At 50.2% G+C, this 11,022-nt stretch overlaps 1 protein-coding gene across 4 annotated transcripts; it reads left to right on the top strand.

The window, feature by feature from the left end:
* Positions 1-674: 674 nt before the first annotated feature.
* On the top strand, positions 675-10,150 carry SPDYC (speedy/RINGO cell cycle regulator family member C). 4 transcript variants are annotated; one of them, XR_009250086.1, is made up of 8 exons: positions 675-1,163; positions 2,018-2,203; positions 2,472-2,530; positions 2,997-3,082; positions 3,184-3,355; positions 3,438-3,780; positions 8,392-8,505; positions 9,244-10,150. XR_009250086.1 is itself a non-coding variant. In XM_058689616.1 (7 exons), the coding sequence occupies exons 1-7, from the start codon at positions 959-961 to the stop codon at positions 8,430-8,432; spliced, it is 1,092 nt and encodes a 363-aa protein (XP_058545599.1). In that variant the 5' UTR covers positions 675-958; the 3' UTR covers positions 8,433-10,150. The 4 variants fall into 4 exon arrangements, 3 of the variants coding, with proteins under 3 accessions (XP_058545599.1, XP_058545601.1, XP_058545600.1); XM_058689616.1 differs by having other exon boundaries at positions 8,392-10,150; XM_058689618.1 differs by lacking the exons at positions 8,392-8,505; positions 9,244-10,150 and adding an exon at positions 3,949-5,533.
* Positions 10,151-11,022: the final 872 nt, after the last annotated feature.

The following is an 11,022-nucleotide window of genomic DNA, read 5'->3' on the forward strand; positions in this document are numbered from 1 at the left end:
GGCCTTGATCCATCGATGGATAAAGGGATGAGCACACTGTGGTCTATACACAGAATGGAATATTATTCAGCCGTAAAAAGGAAGGACATCCTGACACATGGTAGGGCGTGGATGAACCTTGCAGACATGCTAAGTGAAGTAAGGGCATCACAAAAAAAGCCAACCCCTGTGTGATTCCACCTGCATGAGGTCCCTAGAGTAGTTGACTTCACAGACGCAGAAGTAAAATGGTGGTTGCCACGGACCATGGAAGGGAAACAGGGAGTTACTGTTTAACAGGTAAAGGCGTCCAGTTTTGCAAATGGATGGTGGTGATGGTTGCACGCTATGAATGTACTTAAAACTACTGAACTTAAGGGGCGCTAGGGCGGCTCAGTCGGTTGAGCGTCCGACTTCCGCTCAGGTCATGATCTCGCAGTTGGTGAGTTTGAGCCCCGCGTCCGGCTCTGTGCTGACAGCTCGGAGCCTGGAGCCTGCTTCGGATTCTGTGTCTCCCTCTCTCTCTGTTCCTCCCCTGCTTGCACTCTGTCTCTCCCTCTCTCTCAAAAATAAATAAAGATTTTAAAAAAATTTTTTAAACTACTGAACTTAAACATGGCTAAGGAGGCAATTTTACATTATGTATATTTTACCACAATAAAAAAAAATTGGGAAACAAAGCGTCACCCGTCCCATAGGGTTGGAGAGGGAGTAAATGAAGCGGTGAAGACGAAAATCTTAAGGGCAGCTAGGCGCGAGGAGAGGGCTTGACTGTCTTTGGCAAAGGCCTCCTCTCCAGGCTTGGAGCCACAGGCCCGGCTCCCCCAGCCGCTAAAGGATCTTGGGAAGGGGATGTGGACTCCGGGAATTCTCCTGCCAGGACACTCTCTTCTCTAGCTCCGAGGTTTTTGAGATTCCTGGATCTGAAACAAACACAGACACAGCCAGCGACCCTGCCCCAGCAAGGCGCAATCAGTGAATGGGGCCCAGGCCTCATTTCCGGGCCCTACACCTTGGCTCCACCTTTATAAAGAGGTGGGGAGGGGGCCGTGTCGCCATGCAGGCCCTGGGGTCCCGCCGGCCTGCCTTTACCCCTCTTGAAGGTGGTGCAGCTTTGGAGAAGCCCTTACCGGGGAGCCGCAGCTGGGAGGCGAATGTGGAGACGGAGCTGACTCCAGGCAGAGGTGAGCGGTGATGGCCCGAAGCCCCGCCCCCTCCCCAGGAAGGGGCCTGATTGGCGGAGGGCTGCGAGGGCGGGGCAGCGCCGGGGCTCTATAAATACAGCCGCTCTGCGCCGTGAGTTATGCTGTAGGTAATGCCCTAGCTCAGGTAAGGCTTTTTGGAGGAGGCTGGGCTGCTTGTGGGAGCCTAGGTGGAGGCCCCCGGGTTGGGCACGGGGTGCCGGGCCGCACCTTCTGAACCCCGTAGTTGGCGTCTCTCCCCGTAGCTTGAAACGTTTGAGGTGCCCCCCGCTCAACTTGCTCTGAAGGCACCCCGCCCCCCCCACCCCCCCCCCCCCACTGCCGAGCCTCAGTTTCCTCTCCACGAAGAAAGGGGTTGGTGGTCCTTCCAGGTATGCCACTTTGGTGTGGGGTGAAGGGGTAGTTGGGAGTTGGGGAGCAATTAAACTCTTAGGCTTTGGGGGGGTCAGACAGGCCCCACAGTTAAGTAGCCGCGAGTCTTGCCCGCTTCGGCTCCTGTGTTTGCAAAAGGGGTATTGGGCTGTACCCATCTTCTGGGGTTCAGCGCTCAGCGGCGCCAGAGGTGCCTGTCGCTCCCATTCTTGCTCTCCGGCCTGGCCTGGTGGGGGGGGGGGGGGGTGCTAGGACGCGGTGCGAGAGCTGCAGCAAGTCGGCTGCGTTTCTGGCTTCCCCAGCCCACGCGTACCCCAGTTTCTGCCTCCGAGCGCCGCCCCCACCCCCATCTCCACGCCGGACTCTCCATCTTCTGGAGGCCCCCTGTCTGGCCACCCTCGACCCTCTCGACGGGTGGGGGGCAAGGGGGTCGGGGCCGAGTCCCGAGGCTACTTTCTCCACAGGCCATCCTGCCCCACCGCGCCCTACCCGCCCCCACCCCCATGAAATGAGCGACACTCAAGACTTTGCCACTTTCCCCGTGGTTGCCACCCAGGTGAAGCTGGGGGGCTGGAGCCGTCAGGGTGGGGGCAGCGTGTCTCTCCACCCGCGCCCGCATCAGGAGCTCCAGGCCTTCCTCAGCCTTCTGGGTGAGTTCCCCGGGGGTGGGAGTGCTGGGGGGGGGGGGAGTGCTGGGGGACTTGGGGGGACCCAGTGTGAGCCAGTGTGAGAGGTGGGACCTGCCCAGGGCAGGCATCTGAAATCTCTGTCCCTTCCCTTCCCAGGTGACCCCAGGGAGAAGGGGGGGGGGGGCATGTCAGCAAGTGGGTTGGGTGGAGGCTTGGGCTCTGGGGTGCCACTCTTGGCTTGTGTGGGGGTGTGGTAACCCCAGTCCATCATGTCTCTTCTCTACTCCAGAGCATAGTTTCCTGCAGGAATTCCTTTCCAGAGATCCCTGTTTCCAGATTTCAGATAAGGTGAGGTGACACGGAGTAGAAGCCCAGTCACAAGAGGCTTGAATGCTGCTATTTCATTGAGTCTCCCGGTCTGATGGAGGGAGCACCTCCCTTTTAAATCCTTGTTTTGTTCTGTTTTTTAAAATTATTTTTAAGTCTATTTATTTTTGAGAGAGACAGAGACAGCGTGAGCAGGGGAGGGGCAGAGAGAGAGAGGGAGAGAGAGAATCCCAAGCAGGCTCCGCACTGTCAGCCCAGAGCCTGACGCGGGGCTTGAACCCAGGAGACCGTGAGATCGTGACCTGAGCTGAAATCAAGAGTCAGATGCTTAACCGGCGGAGCCCCCCGGGTGCCCCTAAATCCTTGTTTTCACCCCACTACTTCCCCTGGGTTCTCTAACCTGCACCACGGCTTCCTTGGGTGCAAATGGCCCCTCACGGCCCCCTCTCCCGGTGCCTGTCACCTCTGCCCCCCTCTGTGTCTGCAGTATCTCCTGGCCATGGTGCTGGTCTACTTCCGGCGTGCCAACCTGAAGCTCAGCGAGTACACCCACAGCAACTTGTTCTTGGCGCTGTGAGTGCCCAGGGCAGGAGCGGGGGACCCTTGCTAGGAGTTGTGGGAGGGGGCAGGGCAGATGCTTACTTCTGCTTTCCGCCCCCTGCCTCCGAGGCCAGGTTTCTTGCAAATGACATGGAGGAGGATCTGGAGGACCCTAAATGTGTGATTTTTCTGTGGGCCCTGGGAAAAGATTGGCGTCGTCAGGTGGCAGACTTCCTGCACCAGAGGGATAAGCTGTGGGCCCGGATGGGCTTCCGGGCCATGGTGAGCCGCCAGTGCTGTGAGGAGGTGAGGCCCCGCCGCCATCCTGGGGTGGGGGAACAAGGCCGGACCTCCCACCCCCATTGACTACCCGCTCTCCTCATGCCAGGTCATGGCCAAGGAGCCATCCCATTGGGCCTGGACTCGAGAGCGGCGTCCCCACCACGGTGGAGCTCAGAGGGGCTGCCCAAAGGCCCGGGTGCCCCTGCCTGGAGGCCCCGGCCTCTCGCCTCCTCACTGTTCCCTCTGTGGCTTGCTCCCTGCCCACGGCCTCTGCAGCCACCAGCCCCGCCCCTTGCCTGTCTTATCCAAGTGCCCTTCCCCAAACCCTGAGTGCCATTGCCCTCCCTCCCAAGCTTGTCTCTCAGTGGCCGAAGACCCCTTGGTGGGGGGCTTCCTCATCATCCTGCCCCCCCAACTGCAGCTGGAGCCGGGCACGTACACTCTCCACAGTGAGTTGGGGACAGGAGCGGGGGGTGGGCTTGGGAGCTTGGGAGGCAGATGTGGGGCCCAACAGAATGGGAAGTAGGGGCACAGGGCCTGGGGTCCAGCAGGCCTGGGCGCACGTCCCAGCTCTGCCACCTCCTAACCGTGGGCGCTTGGTGGGTTTCCTCTCTCAGCCTCTCCCTGACCTTTCTCCCCAGTCCTCCCGAAGCCTCCACCGTGCCCTAGGCGCTGATATTTGCAGGGTGAAGAGTAGCCCGCCTGCTTGTCTGCTGACCCAGCCCTACTAGCCGTGGGCCCCCCCGCCCTGCCCCGGCCTTCTGTCTTATTGGCCACAGGCTGGCAGTGCTGCCCAGGCCCCCCAGTCCCCTCCTCCCAACTGTACCCACTCTGACCCTGGCCCCTCTAATAAACTCGTGTGTATAGGACACCGACTGTGCTTAGGCCCTGGCCTGGCTCCTTGACCCAGGGTAGGGGTAGGGAGGGAATTGGAGGAGGGGGGGGGGGGTCTGCCAGCTCTAGGTATCAGTGATTGAGACTCACGAGCAGAGGCTCTGTAATAACAGTTTTCCTTTGCATGGATGACCGGTCATCCTGAGCCTCAGTTTCCCCTCTGTAACATCACCTATGCATGATGAACCGTACACACAGCGTAGCTGGGGTTGAATGAGATGAAAATACACGCAGTCCTTACAAGGCCCCGGAACCTATAGGACAAAAGAAAGCTTAAATGGAGAAGTACTCTGTGGTTAGCTCAAACAGGGCTGCAGGGCCTGGTCTGTTTAGGAATGACACTTGGTGACTGCCCTGGGCTGCAGTCACATATAAGGTAATTCTTATAATACATCTACCCCCCATCCGCAAAAGTCAACTTGTTAATGAGAGAGCAGAGAAGGCTTTCCAGAGAAGGTGGCGTTTGAACTGGGCCTTGAACAATGTCAAGTTTGCCCATGAAGGGACAGAGATTGGGAGGTAGGATATTCTTGGATAGTCTAGAGTCGAGACGAGCACTTGGTCTCTGATGTCAGACAGCTTAAATCCAAATCCCAGGTTCCTGTGTGACCTTGGCATGTTACTTAATTTCCATTGCCTCCTCCGCAAAATGGGTATTACTCTAGGATGGGTGTTGTGTGAGGTTTGAATTGCATCAATCCCAGAGGGTTTCAAGCTGTCTCGGGAACAGAGCTCAGGGGCGCCTGGGTGCTTCAGTCCGTTAAGCGGCCAGACTCCATCTTGGCTCAGGTCTCGATCCCAGAGTCTCTCAGGATTGTGAGTTCAAACCTGAGTTGGGCTTCATGCTGGGCCGGAAGCCTACTCAAAAAAAAAAAAAAAAAAAAAGAGGAACAGAGCTCAGATGGAAGCCCCAGGTGTTACTAGTAGAGGGAATGCCTAGGGAAAGTCTGGAGGGGAGGGTGTGTTTGGGGAATGGCTGGAAGTGAAGCTGGAAAAGTCCACATGGTCAAACAGGGGAGTCTGGACACCATTACCTTGCGTGCTCTATGAGTGGCTCCCAAAAAGTGTAGAAGTAAGAAAGCCTGGAGATTGAGCCCATTAGAAGCCAAGACGAGGGCTACAAAGTATTTTTAATTTGTTTTTCAAATAAGTAATATATTCACCTGTACCTTTTAAATTCTTAACCAAGAGTCACCTCCTACCCCTGGCTCCTCTCCCTGGAAGCTATAAAACTTGTCGTTTGTGTCCTTCCACAGAAAGAATATAAACATCCATAACCAAATGTGGTGTAATAAAAATATGTATATATATTTGGTCTTAGTCCCTGGTTCCCGGTACAGAGTTACTAAAACCCTTACAATGTTCTGAGTCATAGGAGTGACTTCTGTTATTCACGGTGAGCCCCTTTGGGCCACACCTGAATTTGTGTTAATGAGGCAACTCAGGGTGGGGCCCCCACTTAACTTCAGAGTGGGGGCTGGTCATCCGAAAGACCGGTCAAGAGTGGGAAGTGGAGGAGAGGAGAGGACTGGAGATTGGAACATTTCTGGGTTGATGAACAGAGACTGTTCCCCGGGGGGGTTGGGGGTGGGGGTGGGGTGGCCCGCCTAGAAAGGCCAAGGAAGCTCTTTCCCCCTCTCCACCATACCTTGCCCTACACACCTCTTCCATCTGGCTGCTTCAGAGTTGTATCCTTTATTTTTTTTAAATTTTCTAATGTTTATTTTAGTTTTGAGAGAGACAGACACAGCATGAGCGGGGGAGGGGCAGAGAAAGAGGGAGACAGAATCCGAAGCAGGTTTCCAGGCTCTGAGTTGTCAGCACAGAGCCTGATGCGGGGCTCGAACCCACAAGCTGTGAGATCATGACCTAAGCTGAAGCCGGATGCTTAACTGACTGAGCCACCCAGGCACCCCTAGAGTTGTATCCTTTAAACAACTCGTACACAAAGCACTTTGTTGAGGTCTGTGAGTGTTCTACCAAATCAGCAAAGCTGAGGAGGGGGTGGTGGGCACCCCAGATTTGTAGTAAGCCAGACAGGTGTGTGGGTCACCTGGGCATCCCATTTGTGGCTGGCATCTTGTGGGACGGAGCCCTTAGCCTACAGGATCTGTACTAACTGGGAATTTATGTCAGAACTGAACTGAACTGTAAGCACCTAGTTGGTGTTGGGGAGTTGGAGAATTGGTGTGGAAAAGTCACATGTATTTGGTATCTGGGAAGAAACACATTTGATGTGAGAAGCGGTGTCAGAAGAAAGACACCACACCAAATTATATATATATATATATACACACACACACACATATATATATATATATATATATATATATATACACACGCATATATATATATATATATACACACACACATATATATATATATATATATATATATATATATATATATACACACACATATATATATATATATACCCCTCCCTTTTAAAAACTCAAAGGGAAGAATTCCATGCATCCTGGTGTGTGCTTATCCACATATTTTGAAGACGGTTCCTTATCCGTGTTCCTTTTGACAGCTCTATAGTATTCCTCTTCATGGATGGACCAAAATGTAACTTGTTCCTTATTGATTGACATTTAAGTTGTTTCCAGAGTTCTGCTATTCCCAACAGTACTACAGAGTCATTAAGACTGGGTAAGGATATCATTATTCAAAAGTGAAAAGATATCTGTACTCTGGATTCCTAGAACTGCTCGAAGGCTACATCAAAAGAGTCATTACAATTTTTGCCAGAGGTCCCTCTATAGAGGCTGTACCCATATCGACCCCCACTTCCAGCAGTACACGTGAACACTCTTTTCCAGAATATTCATGGGTCAGTAACCTACCAGATCTTTTTCTCTTTGGGAAATGATCTCTTGGTGAAGTTCAAATTTGCATTTATTTTTCTTTTGAGTGAATTCAGAGTCATCCCTTTAAGAACTGTTTATCTCCTGGGGCACCTGGGTGGCTCAGTCGGTTAAGCAGCTGACTTCAGCTCAGGTCATGATCTCACAGTTCGTGAGTTCAAGCCCCGTGTCAGGCTCTGTGCTGATGTCTTGGAGCCTGGATCCTGCTTCAGATTCTGTGTCTCCCTCTCTCTCTGCCCTCACCCACCCCTGCCCTGCTTGTGCTCTGCCTGTCTCTTTCTCAAAAATAAACATTAAAAAAATGTTTTTAATTAAAAAATAAAAATTTAAAAATCTTTAAAAAAAGAGCGATTTGTCTTTTTTTTCTGTGAACTACGCTGTTGTTTGCCCATTTCTCCTGTTTTCGATTTCTGATTGACATAAAAGGCTTTGCGGGAAAAATAGCCCTTCAAGATGTAAATTGTAAGTATTTTCTTCAGTTCATTACTGACTTTGCTGTGCAGATTTTTTAATGTAGTAAAATAAGTTTTTGGGGGCTTTTGGGGTTTGTGTCATAGTTGAAAAGACCTTTTTCCACACTGACATGACTAAAGAATCTTCTCCCTTAGCTCTTGGCTACATTTTTGTTTTCATTTTTTCCTTTTAAATCTTGGGTTCATCTGGAATTTATCATATACAAAATTCCTTCCTATATTCCTAATGCCTTTTATTAAAAAACTCAACTTTTCTCAACAGATTTGAAATGTTACTTTTATTATATACTAAATTCCTGTGTGCATTTGGATCTATTTCTAGATTTTTCTATCTTCCAATGATCTATGCGTGTCAATACCCGTCTTTAATTACATTAAATTATCATGGATTTGTTGTGTTTTAATATCTGGTAGAGTTAGTCTCCCCTGATTTTTCTTTGTTTTCGGAAATCTCCTGGTTATTCTTACTTCATTTCCCTATGAACTTTATTTTTTTAAGGTTTTTAAATTTATTTTTGAGGCAGAGAGAGAGGGAGAGAGAGAATCCCAAGCAGGCTCTGTGCCAGCAGCGCAAAGCCCAACACAGGGCTCGAACCCGTGAACTAGGAGATCATGACCTGAGCCGAAATCAAGAGTCTGAGGCTTAACCAGCTGAGCCACCTAGGTGCCCCTCCCTGTGACCTTCAGATCAGCTTTTCTAACCACCTCCCAATCAGAATATTAATTGTGATAAATCTGTAGATGACTTTAAGGAGAACTGACATCTTTGTGAAGTATCTTAGTATCCAGAATAAAGCGTCTGTCCCCTGACTTCTTCTTTCAGATGGCACCAGTGGCCAGTGGCTCCCCAATTTGTACTTCTGAGAGCTGTTCCCTCCTCAAGCATCTCTGCTTGGAGGGATTGTTCCCAAAGGTCTTCCACTGTCTCCCCAGCTTGGTGAGTCCCCCTGCCTCATTAATCCACTTAAGTGGTCAAGCCACATCAAGGGTTCAGTGTTATCTTTGATCCCTCCCGGTGTTCCAAGAGCCAGATCTAATCAGTAATTAGGTCCTATTGGTGTGTGTGTGTGTGTTTTTAAGACTAATTTTTTTTAAGATTTTTATTTTCTGAGTAATCTCTACACCCAACGTGGGGTTCAAACTTACAACCCCAAGGTCAAGAGTCACATCCTCTACCAACTGAGCCAGCCAGGCACTCCAAGTCCTGGTGGTGTTTTTAACAGCTTATTGAGGTCTAGTTGACATACAATAAACCACGTATACTTAAAATGTACATTTTGTTTTGACATGTATACACCCATATTACCATAATCGAGATAGTGAACATAACCATCACCCCAAAAAGTTTCCTCGAACCCCTTGTCCATCCTTCCCTCGCACCCTTTCCTACCTGCCGGCCCCCACTCTCGCCTCCAGGTAACCACTGATCTGCTTTCTGGCACTCAATTGGCATCCTTTCTCTGGAATTTTCATATAAGTGGAATTACATAGGATGAACTCCTGCCTGGCTTCTTACATTGGTTGTAATTCTGAGATTCACCTCTTGTTCGTCTTTACTGCTGGGTAGCATCCTGTTGTACATGCATACCACAATTTGCTTATGCATTCACAATGCGTGGATGAACATTTGATTGGTTCTAGTTTGGGCTGCCACAATTAAAATTTCTATGAATAGCTTTCAGCTCCCTTGCTCTGAGGAGGCCCCAGGGCAACTTTTGTCGCTAGTCCCGAAATCATCCGGCACTAGCCACCTCCACCACGCCGCTTACATTCGAGCCCCAGGAGATCGAAACTGTATACCTAAAGTGCACTGGCAGGGAGGCCGCTGCCGTGTCTGCCTGGGCCCCCAAGATGGGCCCCTTAGGGTCTGTCCCTCAAGAAGATTGGTAACGACATCGCCAAAAGAAACTGGTGATCGCAAGGGCTGGGGATGACAGTGAACAGATAGGACGCCATACGGGCGGTGCCTTCTGCCTCTCCCCTGATCATCAAACCCCTCAAGAAACCACCCAGAGACAGAAGCAGGAAAACATGAAGCACGGTGGGAACGTCACTTTGGATAATATTGTCAAGTTACTGGACAGATACCGCACCCACCTTTAACTAGAGCACTTGGAACCCACTAAAGAGATCATGGGGATTGCCCCGTCTGTGGGCTGCAGTGTTGATGGCTGTCACCCTCACGACACCATAGATGTCAGCAGTGGTGCAGTGGGATGCCCAGCTACAAAGGAAAAGATTTCAAGGAAAGATCGTTTGATGACCGTCCCTACCAAAGCTATGAATATTCATACACAAGTCTTTGGACATACGCTTTTATTTCTCTTGGGTAAAAGCCTAGGAGTGGAATAACGGGTCATATAAGGTAGGTGTATGTTTTAACTTTTTTCTTTTTTTTAAGATAGACTATTTTTTAGAGCAGTTTTTGGTTTACAGAAAAACGGCTCCTTAAATACCGAGAATTGGGCACATACCCCCCTCTTTCTCCCTCACATTGTTTCTCTTGTTAATATCTTACATTTGTGTGGTATAATGTCATGTAACTATCATTGTAGTATCATACAGAAGTTTCAGGCCCTCAAGATGCCCCCAGTTTCATCTATTATCCCTCCCCACCTCCACCAAACTCTTGGCAACCACTGATCTTTTTTTAACTATCTCTAGTTTTGTCTTTTACAGAATGTTACATAGTTGGAATCCTACGCTACATAGTTTTTTAATGGCTTCTTTTTTTTTTTTTTTTTACAAGTTTATTTTTTTGGGGAGGGCAGAGAGAGAAGGAGAGACAGAATCCCAAGCAGGCTCTGCCCTGTCAGCACAGAGCCCCATGTGGGGCTCAGACTCAGGAACCCATGAGATTAAGAGTCAGACGCTCAGCTGACTAAGCCACCCTGATGCCCTGTTCTTTTACTGAGCAATAGGCATTTCTTTAAAGTTTATTTATTCCTTTTGAGAGAGGGGGAGGGGGAGAGAGAGAGAGAGAGAGAGATGGAAGCAGGTGCACTCGAATGGGGGAGGGGCAGAGAGAGAGAGAGATGGGAGCAGGTGCACTTGAATGAGGGAGGGACAGAGAGAGAGAGAGAGAGAGAGAGAGAGAGAGAGAGAGAGAGAGAGAGAATATCCCCATCAGGCTCTGTGCTGTCAGCGCAGAGCCCCAGGTGGGCCTCCTTCCCCCAAACTGTGAGATCATGACCTGAGCAGAGATCAGGGTTGGAGGAGGCAAGAGAGGAAACGGCGCGTGCAGATTAAAACAAAACAAAACAACAAAACAAAACAAAACAAAACACATCAGGGGGCCGGTGGCTCGAACTAGGGAATGAATCGTAGGTTCAAGAGAGAAGTAGACGGATCTGATAACTATTTAGGATACATCATATCAAAGTCTAAATCAGCCCGGATTATACACCGAAATATAAACCCTAAAACTATAGATAAGCCTAGTGTTGCTTGAGCA

This window comes from Neofelis nebulosa, chromosome 10, assembly GCF_028018385.1.
Source record: "Neofelis nebulosa isolate mNeoNeb1 chromosome 10, mNeoNeb1.pri, whole genome shotgun sequence".
In the NCBI taxonomy this organism is placed as follows: domain Eukaryota; kingdom Metazoa; phylum Chordata; class Mammalia; order Carnivora; family Felidae; genus Neofelis; species Neofelis nebulosa.